Source organism: Phodopus roborovskii, unplaced genomic scaffold (genome assembly GCF_943737965.1).
Source record: "Phodopus roborovskii unplaced genomic scaffold, PHOROB, whole genome shotgun sequence".
NCBI classification, from domain to species: domain Eukaryota; kingdom Metazoa; phylum Chordata; class Mammalia; order Rodentia; family Cricetidae; genus Phodopus; species Phodopus roborovskii.
Genome location: NW_026126413.1, coordinates 14,025,293 through 14,048,898, shown reverse-complemented (window position 1 = coordinate 14,048,898; position 23,606 = coordinate 14,025,293). Strand labels below are relative to the sequence as shown.

Sequence of the window (23,606 nt, the reverse complement as noted above, 5' to 3'; positions counted from 1 at the left end):
TGAGCTAATACCAGTGTCTGTTTACTCAAGTCACCTGTTCATTGCTCGTAGGACTGCAAATGAGCATTTTCAGTCTTCTAGTGGCCTATGCTTTCATTTCTCTTGACCAAGTTCTTAGGAGAGGAGCAGCTGGATCTCACTGTAGATGCACATTTAAGGACTTAACTTTTTTTCACCTGTCCTATTCCGTATCACCTCTGCCGGTGTAATGGAATCATAAGTGGGCCATATCCTTGCCACTACTTGGTAAGTCAACTTGCCACCTTGTTAACTGCAGCTTGTGAGCCAGTAGGTCTATGATAGGACCTCATGTTATACATTTCTTACATGCTCTTAATTCTGCCAGTGCTGCCCTTGTGTTGACATTTGTGTTTGCGTTTGAAACCTTACAATACATACATGTTTTCAAACAAATGGAAGCATAGTCTAACATCACAGTTATTGCAACAGCTGGGGTACAGGTGGCCAGTAAACACGTCCTACTGGCTTTTTGTTGTTGAAGTATCATCGCAGTTCGTTTTGGCCACTCAAACTCTTTCTGTACAATGCAGATCCCCGACTGATTCTGATTTCCAAACCATCTTTGCTGCTGGGAATTTTGCACCAACAGTTTGGCAAGTACAGGTTGAAGTGTGTGCAAGTTAGTTTTTGTTCTTCTTCTTTTTTTTTTGGCCAATTTGACACAAAGTGGAATCTTTTGGGAAGAGGAAATCTAACTGACATAATTCCTTGATTATATTGGCCAGTAGGCAAGCCTGGGGCACACTTTCTTGATTAATCATTGATGTGGAAGGGCCCAACCCACTGTAGGTGATATCACCTTTAGGGAGGTGGTCCTGGATTGTATAAAAAAGAAAGCCGAGGGATCAGTGGAGAGCAAACCACAAACAATTCCTCTATGACCTTTGCCTTGACTTTCCTTCATGGTGGACTGTAGGATATAAAATGAAATTAGCCCTTTCCCCTTAAAGTTGCTTTTGGTCATGGTCCTTATCCCATCAATAGAAAGAAAACCAGAACACTGTCTATACTACATATGAGCATTTTATTGGAGTGGGTTTCAGTATATCCCAGAAGCCCCAGGGCAATCATTCTCAAATCCCAGCATGCAGCAAATGGCTTGGCGAGTTTCCTAAAACAGATTTCTCCCACCTTCTAATCTTCCATTTTTGGTTTAGTGAAGACATAGAACTTATATTTCCAGTAAATTCCAAGGAGATGCACATGGTACTGACTCAAGTATCCAGAGGTTTTCTAGAAATGAAAGGCAGGCAAGTGGCTTATCAGCTTCTTGTTTTATAACAGTTACATTTTGTGTTTCCAGATAAGATTTTACTCAAGTAAAGGGTACTAAAAATACACAAGTTTAAGGCTGTGCCTCAAAAGCTAAGCACTTGTCATGCAAGAGTAAATACCGGAGTTCAGATCCCTAGCATCCAAGTAAATGCTGGATGGGCCTAGGGGCTCAAGTTTAATCCCAGTGCACAGGAAGTAGAGACAGGCAATCTTTGATGCAAACTGGCTAGCTGGACTATCTGTTGGGGTTCTCTGGGTTCAAGTGGGAGACCCTGCCTCAATAGATCAGATGGAGAGTGACTGAGAAGGTTCCTTTGTCAACTAGACACATGTACGCACCCATGCATACATGTACATTCGAGCAGGTATAGACACACGCACACACACACACATATACATTCCACGTATGAATGCTGATCCTATGTCATTGCTGCTTTTTAAGTCTTAGCATCTATGGGAAATGAAAATAAATTACTCTACTAGTCATGTGTGGGAAGGTACCAATTTAATACAGATGAAACAGACAGGTTATTTGGTAGTGTGCATGGAGAAATAACCTTATTTTCCTCCCGTGTGATCCTCTCTGACATAAGAGAATGTTTGTCACATTCAGCTATGGTGGAAAAAGAAGTCAAAGAGTATAAGTGCACAATAAATTGCTGAAGACTTGTCTAAAAGAGGAAGTGTGACTAGGGATCACATGCTGTTTTTAGGTTGAATAGAATCCTGTGGTGGAATCTCTTCCCAAGACTCTACTGAGCACCAAAGAGGAGAAAGCTGGAAAACTTTGTTGTTTGTTTCCTTGGGGGCAAACTTAAGGAAAACATTTGTGACTCTTTTATTATTTTAGCCATCTTAGTACGGATTCCATCCAATGTCTTCTACCCCAGGAAACACATCATTGCCATCGACCAGAAGGCTCTTCCTTTCACATAATAGAAAGAACATACCCTGGTATCTTTGTTTGTTATTGTTGTGAATATAATACTCCAACCAAAGCAACTTGAGGGAGAAAGAGTTTAGCTCACAGTTCAAAGTAGTCTGGGTAAGTGGGTAAGTCAAGGCCACAGGAACAACATGCATTAGCTGGTCACATTATGGCCTCAATCAGGAAAAAAAAAAAGCAAAACAACAGTGTGTGCACAAATAGTGCTCAGTTTGTTTTCTCCACTGGTACAGTCCAGAACCTCCTGCCTACGGGATGGTTCTACTCATAATTAAAGATGGGGGGACCTCCCTACGCAATTTAGAGAGATTGTATATTTAGGATCCTACAAAGTGTAGGCTGGCTTGAACTTCAGACTCGAAGTGCAGGGATTACAGGTGTTTCTCACCACATCCCACACGACAGGTGGACTCTTAAACGTGATATGAGCAGCTGCCTGCTTTTGTCTTTTGTCTTCACTAGATACCAGCAGTAACAGAAACATCAGTTCCTGAACAGTGTACCGAAGGGATCTCCGATCTGTAAGAATCTGAGTCACCTTTAAATGAGATTGTATTTGCTAAGGCAAGCTGTGAATCCCGTCTTTTCCCCTCTGCTTCCAACATTCACACTAACACTCTACTAAACTTAGAATCTGATAAAAGACTAAGTTCTTGCTTAAGCAAAAGTGGGATTCTTGCCAGAACACCAGAGAAAGGCTGCGAAAAGGAACTTTAGGGCAAGAAGGGTAGATGGCAAAATAAGCCATATTCTGGGAGCAAAATTTTAAAAGTTCCAGAATTTTTGAATGTTTTCAGGAGAACAAATATAGCATGGGAAGGTTGAGACAACACTTTTTCTTGAGAGTTTCAGGTATGATTACTAATTCAAGGATCTGCATCTTTACATAAAAAAAAACAACAACAACAACAAAAACCCATAGGATTCATTTGAGCCTCCGCAGCTTGTCAGAAGCATTGGAGAGCGGTGGGCTATGACCTACTTAGGCTCTGTGGTCCAGCCTCACAGAACTCTTCCTTTTCCACTAAGTCCCGCCTGGCTCCGGGAGGCGGTGGTGCCTGGGTTTTGCAGGCGGCCACAGGCTGCGGGCACTCGTGGCTCCTGCTCACCCTTTCACCCCTCCTTCACCCCGGGAGTGCCACGCCGGGTGGCGCGGTTTTTCTGACCACTAGGGAAGCTGTGCTGGCGAGGCCAGGAATTACAGGGCCTCCCTTCTTTGGTGAGCCTTGGCATCTGCGTCCTCCTGACCTCAGCCTCTGTGTTCTAGTGGGTTCGAGAGACGCAGGGTCTCGCAGGTAGCCAGCCTGGCTCCCGGGAGGCCTGAATTTATCTTCCACCACCTTGAGTTCCCACCTCCACTCCCTGCTTCGGGCCCGGGAGACGCCCCGCAAACGAACCAGCCCCAATCCGGCAGAGACAGAGCGCTCCGCCGCGAGGACCGCCCGTCGTCCGGTCGCCCGGGGCATCCCCGTGCAGGGGGCGGAGGCGGAGGCGAGGACGGCGGGGAGGGGGTGGGGAGTCGGGCCGGTAAGCATTGAACACAGCGCCTGGACCCTGGTCGCCCGCCCGGAGACTGGTAGAGGCGGAGGGCGCGGCTCGGGCTCTAGGGGCGGGGTCTCGATCGCTGATTGGTGTGTGCCTGGGGGCGGGACGGAGGGGCGTGTCCTGGGCGGGGCTGGCGCCGGGCGCTGGAGCTGAGGGCGCACGGCAAGGAGTAGCGAGCAGCTCGAGCCGAGTTGGAGGAAGCAGCGGCCGCGGCGACGAGGACGGCTGTGCAGTCAAAAGACCCGGGACAGCGACGGGCCGGCAGGTCGCAGCTGGATCGCAGGCTGTGGGAACTGTGAGCTGGAGAGACCGCTGAAGCCCAGGGCGGGCAGAGGAAGGAAGCGCGCCGCTCCGGAGGTAGGTGGCGGCGGTGGGTCCCGGTGTGCCCGGGAGGGGGAGGCGGTGCGAACGCGCCCGGCCGCTGCTCTTCCTGTCACCGGCAGCCGCTTCTGCAGCCGAGACACTCGAGGGGAAGCGACCCAGCTGCCAACCCCCAGTCTCCAGCATCTCTCCGCCGCAGGGAAGCCGCCTCAGGCCAGCGGCTAGCCTGCGTGGTGGCGACCACCTCCTGCTCTCGGCTCCTCTGTGCTACCCCCGATCCGGCTCTGCTCGCCGCCGGGCGCATTAGCTCCCGGAGTTGCCAGCGGTCGCCGGCTCCCCTCCTCCTTCGTCACCTCATGCTTCCGAGGGTCCCCTATTGCCATGCAGCTTCCTGGAGCCGGGAGTGTGCGAGGAGAGCGCCTGGATCGCTGTCTATGCATAAGCGCGACGTCCCTTCCAGGCCTGGCAGCTGCAGTCGGGGTCGCCGGCCGTGCTGGGCCACGGTGGTCCACGGAGCTCGCCCCCAGCCCCCGCCCTCCGAAGTTTGCCGCCCTCCTCTTCCGGGGTGGGGGAAGTGCGCCTCAGGGCGGTCGGTGGCTGGGGCTCGAGCTCGGCGCCTGGCGCCCGCCGGGCTTGGGCAGGTTGCTGGAGGCATAATGAGTGGGATCCTGGCACCGCCCGGAAATCCAGCTTTTGCAAACGCGGGGCAACCCTGGAGGGACCTGCCCAGCTATATGCTGCCGACCGGGGAGAGCCGGCTCGCATGCAAACCTAAGCTAAAATATCAGTGGGGAATTGTCTGCAAGCCACTTCCTTTCCAAAGCCAGAAACTGCCCGGCAGATCACGAGACAAAGAGAATAGAAACGCTCTGGCCAGGCACGCATGTACAGAAATGCATTTTGGTAACCAGCTTTCGCGCACAATAACGCAAGGGTGTGAGCGGAGTGGCTGTGACATGTTGAATGCTGTGTGCCGGCACTGGATTCAGGGGAATTCTGCTCCCGGCACTGGTAATACCGGAAAGGTCTCACTCACTTCCACCGTTAATTCTAGGAGGAGCTGCAGGCTCTGTTGCTGTACTGGTGTGAATTTATGCCTTTTTTTTTTTTTTTTTAAAGGGCTCTCGTGGTTTTAGGGCTTCAGATTTTTCCCTTTCTTTTCCTGTCTTTTCCCTCTTTGTCAGGCAGTGCGAAGTAGGAAAGGATAAAGCAGTTCCGGGGTTTGAATGTAGCATGAGATTGTCATCCCCAGTGAGATCGCGTTTCAAGTTTTTAGGTGGTAGGAGCACCCACAAAGCTGATTGACCTAGGCTTCATGTGGAAGCATATCTTAACATTTCGTTAGCATATGGTATGTTCTGGGCACCTTAAAGCTGGTCAATTATGAGCAAAGAAAGCTTGGAGTAGTAGACAGATGGGCTTATTTCTGCCGTGGATTATGAGATTAATAGATTTTGAAAGTAGAAATTATTAGGACTTGAGGGCCTTTGCACAGGTGAGGTGTCCATGCATCGTTTGTTACTGAGAAGGGAGCAGCACCTCCTGAGCCTTTTTTTTATTTTTTATTTTTTTTATTGACAGTTGCACTCACTGTTTTTGAGATAAAACACTTAATGGTAAGCAGGCCGCTTTCTTAAGCACACAAGTTGCTTAACAGTTGGAAAACAACTGTTTCTGCTTATTACAAAGAAAATGATCCCGGGTTTTCTTGCACCTGGTGGCTTTGAGCTGGTGGTTCAAAGTAGGTCCGAGTAGGAAAGGCGAGTAGGGGAAGTTCCTTGCTTTGCAGACATTCCCTGCAATGCCACCTCTGGCCGCCTTCCTCTCTTATGTGCCTGTTGCAAGCCACACTACTTTTCCATAGCAATCTGTCAGTTTTTATGATTTGAAGAAAGTTGAACTTGGCTGATATTGGCTCTCAGACTGTTGTGGGAGTTGACGTTTAACTTTCATCTTGCACTGGGACCTAGGTTGCATAACGCACATTGTTATCTGCTGTTTTATTTGCATTTTTTTATGACAGCACTCTGCTTTTTCACATCAGTGATGCACTGTAGCCTGTAAAAAATCATTTCACTGCCCACTGATTCAGTGTGTTGTTTCCTTTAGCTATTTCTTTATTTATTTATTGTCTTTGATGCATTTCCAGTATTAAGTTGGTTTGGGAAAACTGAGCAATAGAACACATTACAGGGATATGTATTTTGGCTGTTGTTGGTGGGTTGCATGCATTTATCTTTTGGAAATATTAATTGCACCTAAGCTGATGGATTGCTTTTTTAAAGAAAAAAAACTTTTATTAGTGTATATATATTAATTGGGGGGCATTTTTATACATACATGTTATTTTGGTCACACTCTCTCCCCATTACACTTTTTTGTCCCCTTTCAACCTAATTTCTCAAAAGGCTTTGAATCTTAAGTAAAAGTCTATTCAACCCACACAAACTTTGTACTCTTAAAAGCGTTGCTTATTCCTTTAAACTTTTGCCATGAACACCATGGGGTTTAAGGTTATAGTGTTGACTGAAATTTCCTCTCTGCCCCCCTTTCTCAGAAGTAGTTGAGGGAAGTGTTGGAAAAAGGCATTCACTTTGAAAAATTATCCACACACTTGTTAAAACAAAAGCAATTCTAATCCAGCTTTTATTGCGCTTGTATTTTTGATTTGCAAAATGTGTTTTATTGGATAAAGAGATAGTGAGTGAATGAGCCAACTTGGGGGGGGGGAGGTTTATGGTCAAGTAGACTATAGCAAGATGAGCTAACATTTGCGTGTGCTTTTATTTGAAATTCTCTTACGAATAAGGTATACACACCTGGAAGAAACTATCCCTAGATGTCAGTCTGTTATGTATATTAGATTGCTCAAGCACAGAGCACCTGGCATGGTACCTGTACCTGCAAAGGCAGGAAAGGTAACATCCTATCGAAGCTTTGAAAACTAGCAGGTCACCCGCCTATAGAAGACATCAGTAGTTGTATATGTGTGCGTACTCATCATTTTGGAGGCAGTGTCTCATTTAGTCCAGACTGGCCTTGAACTCTTGATGTACCTGAAGTTGGCGTTGAACTCTTGAGCATTATACCTCTCCTTCTCAAGTCCTGGGATTATAGGCTTGTGCCGCCAAACACAACTGTCATTTGTTTTTGCTTTAAAATTAGTGTAAATTTTATCATTTTTTTCTTTCTTCTTGAAACATTGGTTGTGATTAATTTTTAAAGCACTCATATTTATTGTGTCTTTCAAAGCCTCATTTGTCTCCTCCCTAATGTGAATTTTTTTTTTTTTTTTCTGCTCATGGTTTTGCCGATACTCTTACTGAAATCACTTGCTGAAAGTAGTGGCAATTAAAGGCCATTTCTTGTGCCCTAAGCCAAATGACCTGAAAAATGGACTGTGCGATTACATATACCAATACCTTTTTCTGGTGAAACATGGAATGAGTGTAGTACATGCTTACTGAAGAAATAAGAAGGGATGGTAAAAACATCATTGGAGATTTTGTTCTTCTACTGTTGCTTTCCTTAAAGTAAATCAAATGTATACCTATAAGCACCTGTAGTCAAAATAGTCCTCAGGTTAATGATCACCCTGGAGAGCATTGAAGTCATAGGGATCTGGCAATGAGTCAGGAGGCTTCGTATCAGTTGGTGTTTTGAGTTGGTAGAGGCGAGACGCCTTGCCAATAGTTCAGCCTTTGCTTCTTGCCTTCATCCTGGAATGCCTCTGCGGTCCTGAGGACTGGGCTCGCCCCAGGAGGACCCATCTGCCCTCATTCTCTTGAGCATTGTGTTACTGTGTTCAGTTTTTCCTCTCTGAGGGCGGCCTAGGGGGTGGCCATGAAACCTGGTTAGACAACAGTGTCACAGGCTCCCCCCACCCTGTGCCCTGCTACCATACGCACTCACGTTGCCCTCCCACACAACACCCCCTGACCTCTACTGAGCTGCTTTCCACCTTGGGTCTGGAGAGAGAATTACTTGGGCTAAGTCCACAGGCTCTATCTGACTCTATTTACAGCAGGGTTTTATTTTAGGTAGCTTCTGGCTTCTTTTAGAACTGCTTGCAGCACTGAAAGGCGGTGCAAGAGAAAATTCCCGGCACCTGTCTGTTTCTGTTTTAAATCCGAGTTGTGTAAATGGCAGTGACATTCAGTGCTGATATTGCTGGCAGCCCTATTGTTCCTAAGAGCAGTTACAAGAGTGCCACCACTGCAGCTGACTGTCACTTCACCAGTGTCCTTTAACTTCACTTGTTTTCTCGTCTGCGAAGCGGGGCTGAGAATTAAGCTACAGCAGTTGTAAGGATGCATGCAAAACTCCCAAGAACTGTGCCTGCCACACGGAGATCATTGAGTTGGGGTTAATTATGTTAAGCTTGTACGGAGGAGCATGGTGCTACGTGCTTTGTGAGTGTAATTGCCTTTAATCCTCATAATGACCTAGTGAGGTATAGGTCTGCTTCCTCCACTGGCCTCACAGGTGATGAAATTACGGAGGGAGTTCTCATTGACTTGCCATTAGTTACATATCTAGGCCCGGATCAGGGCAGCTCCCCATTAGCTGCAGCACAGAATTCACCCTTCCTGTCATGATTTTGAAGGACCACAGTTGTTTTTCCCAAGAAGAGGCACTGTAGGACATTTCCCTTCGTTCACTTCTCCCAGGGCCAACATTTCAATCCCTCTCTACTGTAGCAACTCAGGGGACCAGGCATACTGGCCTCATAGCCTCTTCTTGTGGGAGGAGCTCTTTTTAGTCTTCTTAGCCCCTTCTTGATCCTGACCCTCTTAGTCTAGAAGGGTGGGTGGGTCGGAGTAGCCCTCCTCTCCTTGGTGTGCTCAGGGACACCCAGTGCTGTAACCACTTTGCAGTCCTGTCCCTTCACCGTGTCACCTGGGTGTGAGTACTCTCTGCCCCCTGCAGGGATTGCAGGCAGGGCTTGCAGCCTCCACACCCTACTTACCCACAGTAGCTACCCAGCCTGGAGTATGGCATCAGACAGCACATTCTGCTTAGCCTGATGATTTGGAAATGGATAGAGATATTAGATGCCTGTAACACTGGGCTCACCTTGAGCCCATCTTTCCCACCCTATTTGAATGAGGCTGTTCAGTCTCATCACTTTGTATATAAATAAACACATGTGTTTACTAGGATCCTAAGTCAGTTTAATAGTTGATAACTTCCAGAGTTTTGAAATGTAGACAGATTTTCCAGGAGTGAATCTTTGATTTTCAAAAGACCGTATAAATAGAGGTGGGACATTTACCCTAGACTCTGAGTTAGCACCTTAAGGGGGAAGGAGGAAAGGGTTAGTATGGTGGTATAGGCTGCCCATCTTGTAGGCTGCTCTTGTCTTGACTATAGAACCCTTTGGTGCTGCCACCCAGTGTCATACTGCTAATTGCATCACAGGATGGTAATGCACGACTATATTTTTTTTTCATTTTTTTAAAAATGCAATTTGAGAAGGTCTTTTGTTTTCTGCCTCCCCATTAGTTTCCCCAAGTCCCATCCTTTGTAGAAGGTGAATAGATTAAGTCAATAAAACAGGAGGGCTTTTCAGAGAGTTTGTCTGGTTCCTCCTCATTGTGCCTGGAGGTTAGAAAGTTGAACTAAAAAAAACAGAGTTTTATTTGTCAAGCATTAGAAATACTTTTATTTGGGCAAATAAAATGAGACTTGCTCTTAGTATGTTAGCAGAGAAAGTTTACTTCCACTGAGTGGGTAGATAGCCATAAACAAGTTAAAATACTGGAACAAAATAGTTCCCGTAAGGAAATTGTGGGCAGTTGCATAGATCTTGTATAAAAATAAGTTACTTTGTAATTTCTTCACAAAATTCCCTTATGCTTTATGGGGGAGTATACAGTGTCCTATGCATGCATTAGCTTGGAGCTTATATCATAGAATTGCCTGGGTTTTCTGAAAATAATAGTTTGTTGGTGATGACTATTATCCGCATATCAAGTGACCTTTACTCTGAATCTTAGTGGAAATAGTCTACTGGGCAGGTGTTTTTAGCCAAAAAGAGTAGGAGGCATAATTTGTTGAAAGCAGGAAATATCTGTTCTGTCAAAACTCCAAATTGACCTCAGGAGGGTTACATAGGCATTTCCCAGGCTTCTGTCTGCTGGGTGTTGTGCTGGGGACAACTCAGAGGAGAGCTGGCCAGTTCTCTAGCGGTGACAGTCCTTGTGACTCTGGATTGATGCCTCCCGTATCTCCCCAGGGAGGAGCTAAGTTGTTAGAAATTGTGCAATGAGAAGCCCAGGAGAGTAGCACAGAGCAGATAGGCCAAGAGGGATACAGGTGGCAGAGGCCATGTTTGTAGGACAGAGAAGGGCAGGAGTCTTCCAGAAGCGATGTACTCAGCATTCTTTTATTCACTAGTTTATGGACTTCTCAGGCAAGGGTACATTTTAATGGAGTCGCTTTGGAGGGCATGTGCCTGGTTGAGGTGCTGGGCCCTGCACTTGGCAGGACTTCTGCCCAGTGATACTGGTTTCTTTTTGTGCAGGTGTGTTAGAGAACCAGTCACACTTACGGGTGTGGGCTGTTCTGAAGGCAGGTCTACAAAATTCTTATGGGGGACCAGCCAGAGCAGGCTGTTGATGCTCCTGCTGTACCTAAGCTGCCCCTGGACATCTCAGCTCATGGAGTCCGGAAGTAAGTTATGGTGGTCTTAAAAGTGAGAGGGCTCCACACACTGGCTGGATCTGATCTGAGTGCAGTCATACCCGAGACTCTAAATTTCCTCCCGCTTGCCATGCGATATTATCTATAGTGCCTTGGCTATTGTAAGAATGGAACGGGTTAATGTGGGCACAGCTCCCAATAAGTGTCATCACATGATGATGATTGTGATAACACTGCCTCATTTAAATGGGTATGGCAGGCCAGAGAAAGTGTGCAGGCCAGAGTGCAGTCTGAGAGGACTGCTTGCCTTCCCTGCCCAGCCAAGGTCTCTCTGAACCTTGTCACCACATGATCAAGTCCCCACCCAAACAAGTGACTTGTATGCTCTGCTCGCCCTCTCTTTTTTACAACATCGCTTTCAGACTGCTTCACTGATACCCAGTCACTGCTGACCTTGACTGCCAGCCTTAACTGTCTGCCTTGATCTCCCTGGCCATGTTCTACTTGCAGTCCCCCAACAGACTTGCAACCCTCCACTCAAGAGATCTGGGGTTCCTTTGTCAGACAACGACCCAGAGTTCTGCAGAGTTTTTAAGATTTTCCTGCCCTGGCCCCGGGGGTGGGGGGGGGGGAAGCTTTGGCCCGGGTTTCTAGGTCTCAGCACACAGGGTGGGGATTGCTCAAGAGTCTAGTGTCCTCTCTCAGATGCCACCCAGAGTCTCATCCCCTTGTGTGGACTTAGCCCCAGGCACACTCAACAGGATCTCAGGTTCAGAATGCCCTGAAAAGGCATGGGGCAGTTTCTGAGTCACTGGTGTGGAACATGCCTGGCTATATTGTTGTGGTGTGTGCTGGGGCTTGTTTCATGGTTGCTGGGGGCTGGAAGCATTGTATTTCCTGTTCTACTGAGAATCCCACCAAACTGGTCTTCTGGGTGGTTGAAATTGAGGAAGTGCGAGGCACCAGCTGGCAGAAAGATCTGCCCTGGCCACTGACTTAGGACGTTCCCCCCTCCCTCTAAAAGACATACATTGCCAGGAAAAGCTAACAAAAATTTCAGGGCAGATTTGAAGGAATTAAATTATTCTTAGGCATATTGCCTGGTTTCCAAGCTTTTAGGGATATGTAAATTTTCATGTTCTTTGGAGTTGTGTCTCTTTTGTACAAAGCACATTAGTACAAAAAAAAAAAAAGAGAGAGAGAGAGAGAGAGATTTGCTGGTTCTACATTTTTGTGTGAATTTATGCAATGAATCTTTCATTTGGTTCTGGATCTTTCAGAAGGAGAGGTTTTCTTCAAACGTAACATAGCTTATTTTTCTCATACGCTCCACTGGCCGCATTAATTTTTACCCCCTCTGATGCCTGAAATGCAAAGTAGAGTACTATCCCAAATTAATATCCTTGCTCCACAAAGATTTCCAGTGTTTGTTTTTACTTCCTTTGAATATGCAGCCCTCCTTAGAGTGTTATTGTATAAAGCTAAGAGGCTTTAGCCATGTGAAGTTGAATGCTTTACACTTCTGAATGCCAACATAACAATTAATCTGTGATTAGATTTCGCTTCTCAAGATGCCTACATTGAAGAGTGCCTGTAATACTAAACTGCTAAAGTGTTTCTTTCTTCTAAACTTAGGCAAGTCCCTTTGACACAGGCCCGTGTGGCTGTTTTTGTATTGCCTTATTGTACAGGTTGGTGAACTGAGAGCTTTACCTTGCATGTAGTCTCGGCATTAACGCTAGCATTGAGAAATAAATGGGGTGCAGTGTGGATCTGTGTTGCATGCTGTCCTATTAGCCATCCACGATGACTAAAGCTCTCCAGTCGCTCTACCCGCACTATGCTTGGCAATTGAAAGAAAACCATTTTCATTACCCTGGCCTCCACCAAGCCTGTTTTACATAGTACTTCCGCAGCAGTGAGCATGGCTACTTCCTTTCATATCTTAACTCCTTATGATCTAGTTGCTCTCCTCATTACTGGCCTGCAGCGTGGCATCCCTGAAACTCCGTGATGGTTCCCACCCCACTGAAATCAGTTCTTCTGTGTCTGCAGCTAATTACAAAGCTGCAGGTGTGCTCTCGGTCTCAGCTGGAGTTTTTGGCCAGTCGCTAGCACACCTGCAGTGGATGGCTATATCCCACAAGCCCCTTGGTCTCTCGGCTTTCCTTCACCTCATATTGGTATAGAATTCTCAGCAAGTGCTTGTTCCTCTTGCTTCTGCCAGGGAGCGGTTTTCACCACACATTTCCCCTTCATACTCCAGTCTGTGCCTTTATGGATGGGCCTACCGCTGCCTCTGGTCTCTGTCCTCACCTTTCTTAGCGGCCCTCCCCTCCTGTCTCTTCCTGCGCCACTCCTGCCTGGGCATCGAGGTCGCCAGACTGGGTCCAGCCTTCATCCAGTGACTGCTTCCCCACATGATGCAGTGCTCACCTTAGAGGACTGACTTACTCACCCTCGCTGTCCCTGTGCGTTTCGGATGGCCCCATTGTCTTCCCAACCCCGCTTCACTGTCCTTCTTTGTCTTCTGATGGATTAGATCGCCTGTGCTTCTTCCCATAATATGGCATTTGCTTGGTCCGTCTGTACCCAGGATCATGGCACACATTCCATTCTGTCTACAGACTCCTGCAATTTGAAGTGGTCTCTCTCACTTGAACCCCGTGGCATGTTGTGTCAACATCTATTAAGGCATTTACCTAATGTTTTGGTTCCTTGTGTGCTAGTCTTATCTCCAGAATGTTGCCACATGCTAGCAGTTTTCCTCCTGTCCCGCCCAGTGTTCTTAGAAGGCAGGGACTGTCTAACTAATGCTGGTTTTGTACAACGTGTCAAGGAGTAGCCCACTGGCCTATGCATGCCGTCTGCCAGAGTGATTAAGTACTTGTTGAATGGACGGAGAAATCCAAATCCACACAGATGGCCAAGTGTGATGTTCATTCATGAGCCTTGTTTTTGCTTTGCTAGGTGAAGCTGAGAGTGGAGTGTGGCAGTAAAATCAGACGACAGATGGACAGTGTGACAAGAACGTCAGAGAGGATTGGGCCTCGTTGCGAGAGTCAGCCTGGAGTCAAGGTGTTGACAAGTCGCTGAAAAGGACACCAGGGAGGGCTGTGGCACGCAGAGGGAGTCGAGCCCTGTCTTCAGTCACGCCATTGATGGAGGACAGATGGACAGCCGGATGGCCAGTCACCTCTCTTAAGCCTTTGGATAGTGGTCCTTCGTCCTCTGCTGGCCACCTGTTAGGGATTTTAGCCCATTCTCTGAACTCGCTTTCCCTCAACACGTAAACTCGGACTGCATTGTAGAAGCAGGTTGCTACCGCAGGGTGACAGAGCCGTAAACATGAGTGCTGAGGGTTACCAGTACAGAGCGCTGTATGACTACAAGAAGGAGAGGGAGGAGGACATTGACCTGCACTTGGGTGACATACTGACTGTGAATAAAGGGTCCTTAGTGGCTCTTGGATTCAGTGATGGACAGGAAGCCCGGCCTGAAGATATTGGCTGGTTAAACGGCTACAACGAGACCACCGGGGAGAGGGGAGACTTTCCAGGAACATACGTTGAATATATTGGAAGGAAAAGAATTTCACCTCCCACTCCCAAGCCCAGGCCCCCTCGACCTCTTCCCGTTGCACCAGGTTCTTCAAAAACGGAAGCAGACACTGAGCAACCAGGTCAGTATGATGAGTGTTGGTTATTTAATGCCCTTTCGATTTTAGGTTTTTTTTTAAAAAAAAAAAAAAAATTTTTTTTAAATTGGTAAAATCTTAGATTTGCGCTAGGACATTAAGCTCTGAGCAGAAGCCATCTTGGCAAGTTGATCTGAACTGATGTACAAAGTATAAAAGTTTGGTCCATCCCGGCATGGCTAGAAGTTTGTTTTTGTGTGGTTGGGAGCTTGGGTCAACTGAGAGCTATTTAGTAAGTATTGTTAAGTACTGTTATTACAGCGGCCATTGCATTAATGCAGGTGTCCCGTTCTTATGGTTGTTACTGCTTTGGGAAAGCAAAGGGTGAGTCTAGTGTAAGCATATTTAATGTGAATGTGGTTTGCATGGAGAAATGTGGAGTCTTAGAGCGACCACAGAAGTCAGCAGAGAAGAAACCACTGTTTTCTTAACCTGGACTCTGCCTCTTCGTTTCCTTTCAAGGCTTGGGATTAGTTAGCATAAAAGGAAAGGGGCTTCTTCTGTCCCTTCCAAGGCAGTGAGTGTCATCGTGGCAGCAGTACCTGTCCTCTGCTTGGCTCCCATGAGGAGAAACTCGGGTTCACTGGGTACTTCTGCTAAACGGAAGCTGCCGCCACACAAAAGTCTATGTGCTGGAGATGGCGCCTGCCTGGCTTTGGACACAGCTGTTGCTGGGCAGATTTTCTTTTATTCATCTTCTCACTGAGACGAGCGTTGTGGTCAGTGTTGGTGCTGTCTGTTTCCTCAGATACCGTTTCTCACTAGTAAATCTCCGGCCTTTTGGGGAGGGGGGTTATAGTCTTTCTCTCTAACCCCAGAGACTTACACAGGGATAACTAGGTATATTAAACAGATAAAGCTGCTGAGCCATGATTCCATACGGAGCAGAGGTGCATGGGGCTGCGCAGGAGGTTTCTGGAGGGAATTCTGATCGCATGGCGGCAGGCTTTCCCAGATGAATGGGGGTGGGAGATAAGAATACAGAAGTGGGTTTCATGGGTGAGATCTGCCTTTTAGTTCTGAGCAACAGGATAGAAAATGTGGTATCAATAAGCAGACTTGAGATGTCCCCAAAGGGCTGGCTGTTCTTTTTACCTTTCCCATTGAACTCCAAAAGGATGCTTGTTTTGAGAATGGTATCCTATATTTAATAGTAACAATGTGGTTTTTAAACCTACACTAAGTTAAAAGGCATTTTCATGTCATTTTCTTTGCAAGCAAACCAAAAAGTTCCTTGAACTGTGTATGTGTTCTGGATATACCCAATTTTCTAAGTATTGTGTTTCTTCCATATTATAGTTTAGCAGACTAAAGATAAACAAGTTATTGTTTTTCTTCATCAAGTAACATGTATTCTGACATGACTTCGCTTTGTTGTTTGAAAGATTTCTTTTGTGTGTGGTGTGTGTGTGTGTGTGTGTGTGTGTGTGTGTGTGTGTGTGTGTGTGAGAGAGACCACATATGTATGTGCATCACAGGCATGCAGGTGCCCACAGAAGCCAATAGAGGGCATCAGATCCCCGGAACTGGAGTTGCGTGCAGTTGGAAGCTACCATGTGGGTGTTGGGAAATTGCACCCAAGTGTTCTGGAAGATCAGCCGGTGCTGTTAGATGCTTAGCTCTGTCTCTGGTCCCTGACCTTTTTTTTTTTTTTTTTTTTTTAACTTAGAAACGGTTAAGTACGTTCATTTAAGAAGAAAAATGACCTCATTGCACTGAGAATACAAAGGGTTGCAGAACCATAAACAAATAGCTCAGCTGAAGTCGAGGTGACTCATAAGGTGGAGTTGAGGGTGCCAGGCCATAATTACTGACAAGAAGACTTTGTGAAAATAGCTTCTAAACAAAATTACGTTTGGTAACTGTTATCCGGTGTAAGTGCATTCGGCTGTCATACTCATCAAGGAATAAGACTTAGAGACAAACGACTCCTGTTTTTGTATTTATTGTGCTTTCTCTGGTGAGCGTTGAGATTTTTGAATAGCCTTTTCGTTTTTCTTTTTGATATGTTGAAAGAGAGAAAAATGAAAAAGTTTAGTAGGATGTAGGAAGAGATGACAACATACAGGCAACTATTAGAAAGAATGGGCCTGAGCCTAAGTGGGAAATCAGGGACAACCGGATGATGGGGAAGACAGTGGAAGGGGGTCACCAGGAGGGCATTGCACTAAACATTCATCAGCTACGCCGAGAACGTTAGCCTCATGGTCTCAGTTAAATCTGGTTCCTGTGACGAGGGAGGCCAGCAGCTCCCGTGTCAGTGACGCACACACAGCTGTCTTTTGCCCCAAGTACATATCCATTTTGTTGTGGAAAATTGTGTGATGGCAGGGGATAGGGAGCTCTTCTCTTCCTCTCTCCTCTCCTGTGATAGGCTTCTTCAGTCTTGTCTTTCCTCTTTGGACTCCCGCCATCTAATGTGGCTTCTTTGGAACCCTCGGTTTTCTTTCACGCGGTTATAAGAACCTTGTGTAGTTAAACCTAAGAACCGTGTGTCGGTCTCTCTCCTGGGCACCTGGACACCAGATACAGTGATGAGCAGTGATGTAGACGGAGGCAGCCTGGACCAGTGTGCAAGCTGACCTTGTTTCATTTACCCTGTTGATTCTCCACAACCCCAGCCATCCCTTTTTCTCTTCCTCATGTTTGAGAGGAGGTCTTGGACTCTAGGTTCGGGCCACCCTCCTCCTTCTGCCTCCCAATACCTGCGTGTACAGTCGTGAACCACTACTCCTGTCTAACCCCTCTGTATTTCAGAGAAGACTGCCATTGAACTATGACCCAAAGGAGGCTCTTTAGGAGCAGTTCCTCCCTATGCAGTAGAATCCACCTCTCTCTTTCCTTGTGCCTTTCGAAAGAAGACTATGAATTTAGCTGTGGGGTTGAAGAAGCAAGCATTTGCACGAGGACGAACAGGCACGGTTATTACGTAGCTGAGCAGTGAATGCCAGGTACACACTAAATGCTGAGTCAGTGTCAAGCAGCAGTGACAAAACACAGCTCATGTGAGCATGTGATTGAGGGGCTCCTCGCAGGAAAAACGGACCTTCCACCAATACACTTTGCATTCAGTTTGTTTAGACCAGCCTGGCCCGTGCAGTGAAGGAGTTTCTTTCTTGAACGATCTTGGAGGGGAGGGGGGAGGATCACATTCATTCAGTAAACACAGATGGGGTTCCCTCCTAGATTGTGCTAGAAAGCAAAACCAGAAGAGGAAAGGAACACATTTTCTGTTTTCCTTCCCTCCTGGCTGGGTTGTCCACGCTGCTCCAATGCTTCTCCCCTAGGTCCCGGCCCCCTCTGCTTCTCACTGAAGTGAGCCCTGCGCAACCTGTCTTCTGCTCCCGCCTTCCTCTGGGGGAGCTCTCCCAAGAGGAGGGGCCTTGGTGCCCTGTGCTGCCACACAATGCAGCCTCGTCTCATCAAGCGATGAAGACTTGTGCTGGAGCCTCATCCTCCAGCTACAACACATGCTTCTGAGACGAGCCACCTGCTCTGCGTGACACGTGTAGATGCACAGGCTGAATAGCTCAGCCGGCTTCTGGTCACTGTGCTTAGCTAAGTTGCCCTTTGGTTCGCTGGCCTCTGAGGTTCCCTGTTGCTTTGGCCTACAACCTTGTTTGCTGAGCTTCCAGATTGCTTATCTTCTGCCACAGGCCTTGGGACAGATTGTTCTGCTGCTAAAAAAAGTGGGTGTAGATAGGGAGTAGAAGGTGTGTCCTAGCTATCAGCAGGCAGGTGACCCGGGGCACAGGTTTTGTATTTGTCCTGCTCCCTCCCCCCATGGTTTTCTCCCTGTGTGAGGGCTGCAGTTATCAACATGAGTTTTATCTCACCTTCCCCGTACCCTTCCCACTTGAGCATCTCTGGGGACAACCCTTTCCTTGTTTTGTCCCAGTGTGCAAGGTGTATGCTGCACACCTGCATCACACACATCAGCTACCTGGCCCCTCTGCCTTAGCTGTTGGGAACAAGCATTCTGTAGACACACAGCCTGACTTGGTTGAAGGTCTCGTGTTTCTACTCCTTTCCCAGAATGTGAGGATTTAGGGATGGGGAGTACTAATACATTCTTCTTGTGCAGAAGTTGTGTGCATAGCAGCTCGAACACAGACTTTGCCGTTCTTCAGTGGAAGCCCAGCATGGGCTGGGCATTTAGTGTTGTGAGCTTCTGACCAAGGGAGTTTGTGTAAAATCTGCCAACTTGAGGGGCCACTTGGGCACCCGAGTTGACATAAACCTCAGGCATGCCCTTTGATGCACCCATGACCCTGAGGATTCCTGGCTGCAGGTCCTCGCTGGTTTTACAGGTAAGACAAAAGGCAGACATTGGCCTGACCTGTGTTACATTTTGATCAAAATCCCCTCTAAATACAAAAAGAAAAGAGCCTGCGTTCTGTGTTGGTTTTCATGGTTTCCCTGGGCAGTTATCTGTCCATTTTTCACACCCTGGCCTTTGAGTGTCCCTCCATGCTTGTTACTCCTTGTCTAGAAAGCGAGGCTGCAATAAATCACATCAATCGACCATACTGTGGTCACAGAGAGTAGAGACCTGATCCCAAATTACACACCTTGGTGGGGTGCCGTGTTCTCAGTGCATGCCTCTCTGTTGGACACAGCAGACAGGGAGGCATTCCTGTGTGTGTGTGAATTACGTCTCGGAATAGGCCCTTTCTTGACTTTTTCCACCTTCTCTCCTCCTTTCAAGTGAAGCATTGCCAGGAAGCTGCCGGCCTGTCTTAGGCATCTGATTTGAGTGGTGGTCACTTGCTCCGCATTCTGTAACCATGGTGCTCTGCAGAGAAAGCAGGGCAAGGTACAGGACCTGTGAGGGGAGGGCCCTCCAGCCTCCCTTCTCTGCTTCTGGATAGCCAGAAAAAAAGCTTGAATGTTTTCCTAGGAAATGGAACGGATTTCTGAAAGATCGTCAGTGCAATTGATTAATCATAAATATTTGTTATGGTTACTTGTCATGCTAATAGTGCTGAGAATCAAATGCAGGGCCTCCTCATGTATGTGAGGCAAGCACTATGTGAGTTCCTAGCCCACACGTGTGGTTCTTTTTTGTTTGTTGTTTGAGATACAGTCTCACCATGTAACTGACTGGCCTGGAACTCACTATATAGACCAGGCTGGCTTTGAAATCACAGAAATCTGCCTTCCTCTGCCCCTGGAGAGCTGTGATTAAAAACATCTATCACTAGGCCTGGTTACAAATGTAAATTCTTAGTTTTGATAAAATGAGACGACCCTAACCACTTCTCTTGTGAAAACAGTATTACGTATAAATTATTACATATTATGATGTAGCCCTCCCCTCTATGAAAATATAAACACTTAATATTATTGTCACTAAATTCTTGATTTGTTGAAATATTTTTCCTGTTAATGTAAAAAGCAGTTACCATCCTCCCCCAGCCCCCATGTCTGCAAGGAAGGAGAGGAATCTTAAAGAACGATTTGCATATTCATTCCCATTTGAAAGGAAACCCTGAGGAAGAGAAGGACTCCCCTTTCCCAGGATGCCTCAGTCCCTCTTCTGACACAGAGTTAGGAACTGCCAGCCAGAGCAGCTGAGTCAAGGCTGCCCCAGGCATTTCCAGCTAGGCGGAGGGACACACCTCCTTCCCCTGGGTATTACTCACAGGAACAGAGCCTCTTTACCCTGTGACTGTGGTAGCAGTAAAGTTCTCTGTCTGGATAACAGGACCCATGTCCTTCAGAATCAGTGCCAAGGCAAGCTGCTTAGGTTCATGCGTTCTGGACTTATTTCTGTTTTGTCATTATGTATGTGTTTATGTAGCCAAGTGTGGGTGACCTTGAATTTTCTTGGAGTTACAGATTAAGAGCTGCCTGACATGGATCCTGGGGACCAAACCCCTGTCCTCTGGAAGAGCTGTACCTTAACCACTGAGCCATTTCTCCAGCCTCACATTCTTTTTCCCTTAAATGAAATGCAGTAGGTCCCTCTAACCCTGGCTCTGCTGCTCATGGCTACCCAAGGTCAACTGGGAGCTGAAAACATTACAACTGGATATCTTGAGTGACAAAAAGGCCATATTTATATGACTTTTTACTATACTATATTGTTATGATTATTGCAGTTTTTTATTAGTTGCTTATACATTATACTCTTATCATAGGTGTGCATGTATAGGAAGAAAATGGTATATATAGAGGGATTAGTACCATTTGTGTATCTAGGTGCACATCTTGGAACTACTATATTCCTTCTCATTCTATGTTAAATTTCTGGGCTTAGTATTTTTTGCTTTGGTGTATGTATATGTGTGTGTTTGCAAAGTGTGTGAAGAGCCACAGGCCTTCCTGCTCAGTGTGGATGAAGCCTTCCCACCTCCGATTCAAACAAGTTATATAAGCCAAAGGAGCCTACTGTCTTCATTAAAGACCTAAGTATTATTAATGGCCCAAGTTTTCATTGTCATAAAGATAAAACCCCATAGACTGCAAGTATTCCCTCTTTAGTTTATTTGTCACTGGAGTTTTTGATAAGTTTGATGTTTAGTGTGGTTTCTAGGTGGCTGTATGTATCTTTGTCCAAAAGGGACTAGTAAACATGTCTTTGGTACATTTGGATTTGAGAAAATAAACATGAGAAAATTTGAAAGCCAACAACAAATGGTGCCTTACATCTGCTAAGTTGCATCCCAAAAGGAGAAAATTTTGTACCTGTGGGAAATTCGAATGCCAAATGTGTCATGCCATTTGCATATTCAAATTTAGCTAGTAACTAACAAACAGAAAGTAAATGTTCACAGTGCAGCTGGCTGTTGCTTATATGTGTATTTTTTTTTTTTTTTTTTTTTTTTTTTTTTTTGTTGCTAACAGATTGCCACAAGAAAGGATGCAAAATGGACAGAAGACCCAAGATGGGGAGGGGCAGATAACTTGGTGTTCTAGCTAGACACAAGGCGCAGGGTTGCTTGATAAGCTGTCCTCAATGTTTCCATGTCTTAGTTTAACTTAAAGTGTTTAATATCAAAGCAATCTTTAGGCTTTTAATAAATCCAATTAGAGGCCAACAAGATGAAGGTAGCAATTCCTTTTGTTTCAGTAACTTGGATACAATTGGCCTCAATTTAACAAAATAGCGCCAGAACACTTTGTAAAGTAGCCTTCTTTATCATTATTTATACAAAAAGTATCCTTCTTTAATCCTTACTCTACTGCTATGGCAGTAGAAACATTGTTAACTATCAGTCTTGTAACTAAAAAATCAAATGTAATGTACACTGTAGAAAGGGAAACATGAATGGCAGAACTTTCTATTTAATTATGTATGCAGAACTTTGTCCCAGTGGCCCACTGCCACCCAAAGTGCCTGGATGTCATTTTTAGGAATTCCTTCTCTGGACTATTTCTTGCTTGGAGGTGTTGACAATCTCTTTGTCATCTATCTTATCTGTTCTCAGTTAGTGGCATGTATTATACAGGGCTTAGATTATTCTGTCTGTCATTTTGATGCATGTTGAAATTAGTGTAGAAGATTATCTGTAATTTGTTGATCAACTATGATATCTAGGATGGGAAAGGATATCGGCGTACTTGAAATATAATTTTTTTTCTGATATGCTATTTGGGTCAGGAACTCTGCCTTGCTTCCCATATATTCCTTAGCCTCTTTAATACCAGTGCATGCTAATTGTAAAATGAAAAGGTTTTACATTTTACTGGCTCTTCTGAGATGAGGCTATGCTTTTGTTTCAAACTCTCAATTTCTGCTACTAAGAATTGGTGGCGAACTAACTCCTGCACACCCCAAGGATAAGTCTTTCACCAGTAGTACTCCAATAATACTACCCTGAACCTCTGAATGTGGGACAAATAGGGAGTTTATGAGGGGGAGTGACTTAGGGTAGCTGGGTAGAAGAAGTGCTCACAGGACCTCATCACAAGATCCGCTCGGGGATTATGTGAATTGTTGCTAATGAAGTGTCCACTTGGTACTTTTTTCCTAACCTATGCTGTCTCATCCTGTGTAGTCTCTGGAATCATCATTGTCCTTCGGGATGTGTTTAATGGATATTTGAATTAAATTCTCCAGGATCAGGAAAGGATAGTGGTTCTAATGTATATAGATTACAAAACTTTTGAGACTTATTGAGACTTCACATCTGCAGAAAAGGTAACAAATTTGCATATTACTAGGCAGAGCCCTGCCATGAAGTCAGTGACTGTCTCTTGTAGTCATCATCTTGGTGCAGCCTCTCCCTGAGAGGGGAACACCTAACACTGGTCTCAATACATGGAACAGGGACCCAGCAAAAAGAAGCTGCCTTAGGTTCCACTTGCTCTACTTGTCCTGATAAGATGTAATTTTCAAAATTACTTAAAGGTGCTGAGAAGCCACTATTTTGTGGTATTAAGTACTTCCATAAGATGTTATAAACTACTGTGACTGCACTGAATGCTGTTGGCTTTAATTTGACCATATTTTTTAAAGATGAATTTTTCTTTTTGTTTTCTGGTGCTGGGACTTGAACTCAGCCCTGAGGATGCTAAACAAGCATTTAACACCTCAACTCTTTGATATATATTTTAATTAAGCTTAAGAACGTTGTTTCTTCACTAAACAAATCATTTGAATATTTTCTATCCCTTGCTCATTTCTTTCCTGAATATAGACACGTAGTTGGGTATGGTGGTGTCACTGTTAAACAGTTATGTATGATTATTTATAATAAATGTTCTATATATACATATATAAAACATTTAAAAACTTTACATATTTAATTTGTATAATATGTATAACGTTAAAGCATTCTCTATCAATAACAAACTTTACTAGGCTATTTTAAAGGTAATGAATTTTTTTTATTTTTGAAAGAAACACATTTAAAGAGGCTAGGACACTGACTTTACCTAATTTTAAGGAGTGAGATGGGACAGAGCTGTGTAGTAGAATATATCGAAGTTTGTATAACAATCACTGTTCCATACTTTCCTATAACTGTATTTACTGAAAATATATCTTATTTTTAAGTTGAACTTAAGATTCTGTAGACATAAGTGTCTGCCAGGCATCCAGCTAGGCATTTGTAGCCATGTTTTGATTTGCTACTTGCTTGTCCAAACAAAGGTAGGTTCTTATAACCATTTTGAGATAAAGCATAAGCTCATATTAGCGTGCAGATA

General features: G+C 45.4%; 1 protein-coding gene across 1 annotated transcript in view; it reads left to right on the top strand.

Annotated features, from left to right (window-relative positions):
- The first annotated feature begins 4,005 nt into the window (after window positions 1–4,005).
- Pik3r1 (phosphoinositide-3-kinase regulatory subunit 1) overlaps window positions 4,006–23,606 on the top strand; it is a 79,293-nt gene continuing 59,692 nt past the window's right edge. The window contains exons 1-2 of the mRNA XM_051182859.1: window positions 4,006–4,144; window positions 13,724–14,435. Of these exons, the coding sequence (XP_051038816.1) occupies window positions 14,102–14,435 (334 nt within the window). The 5' untranslated portion in view covers window positions 4,006–4,144; window positions 13,724–14,101. The remainder of the gene's footprint in view (window positions 4,145–13,723; window positions 14,436–23,606) is intronic.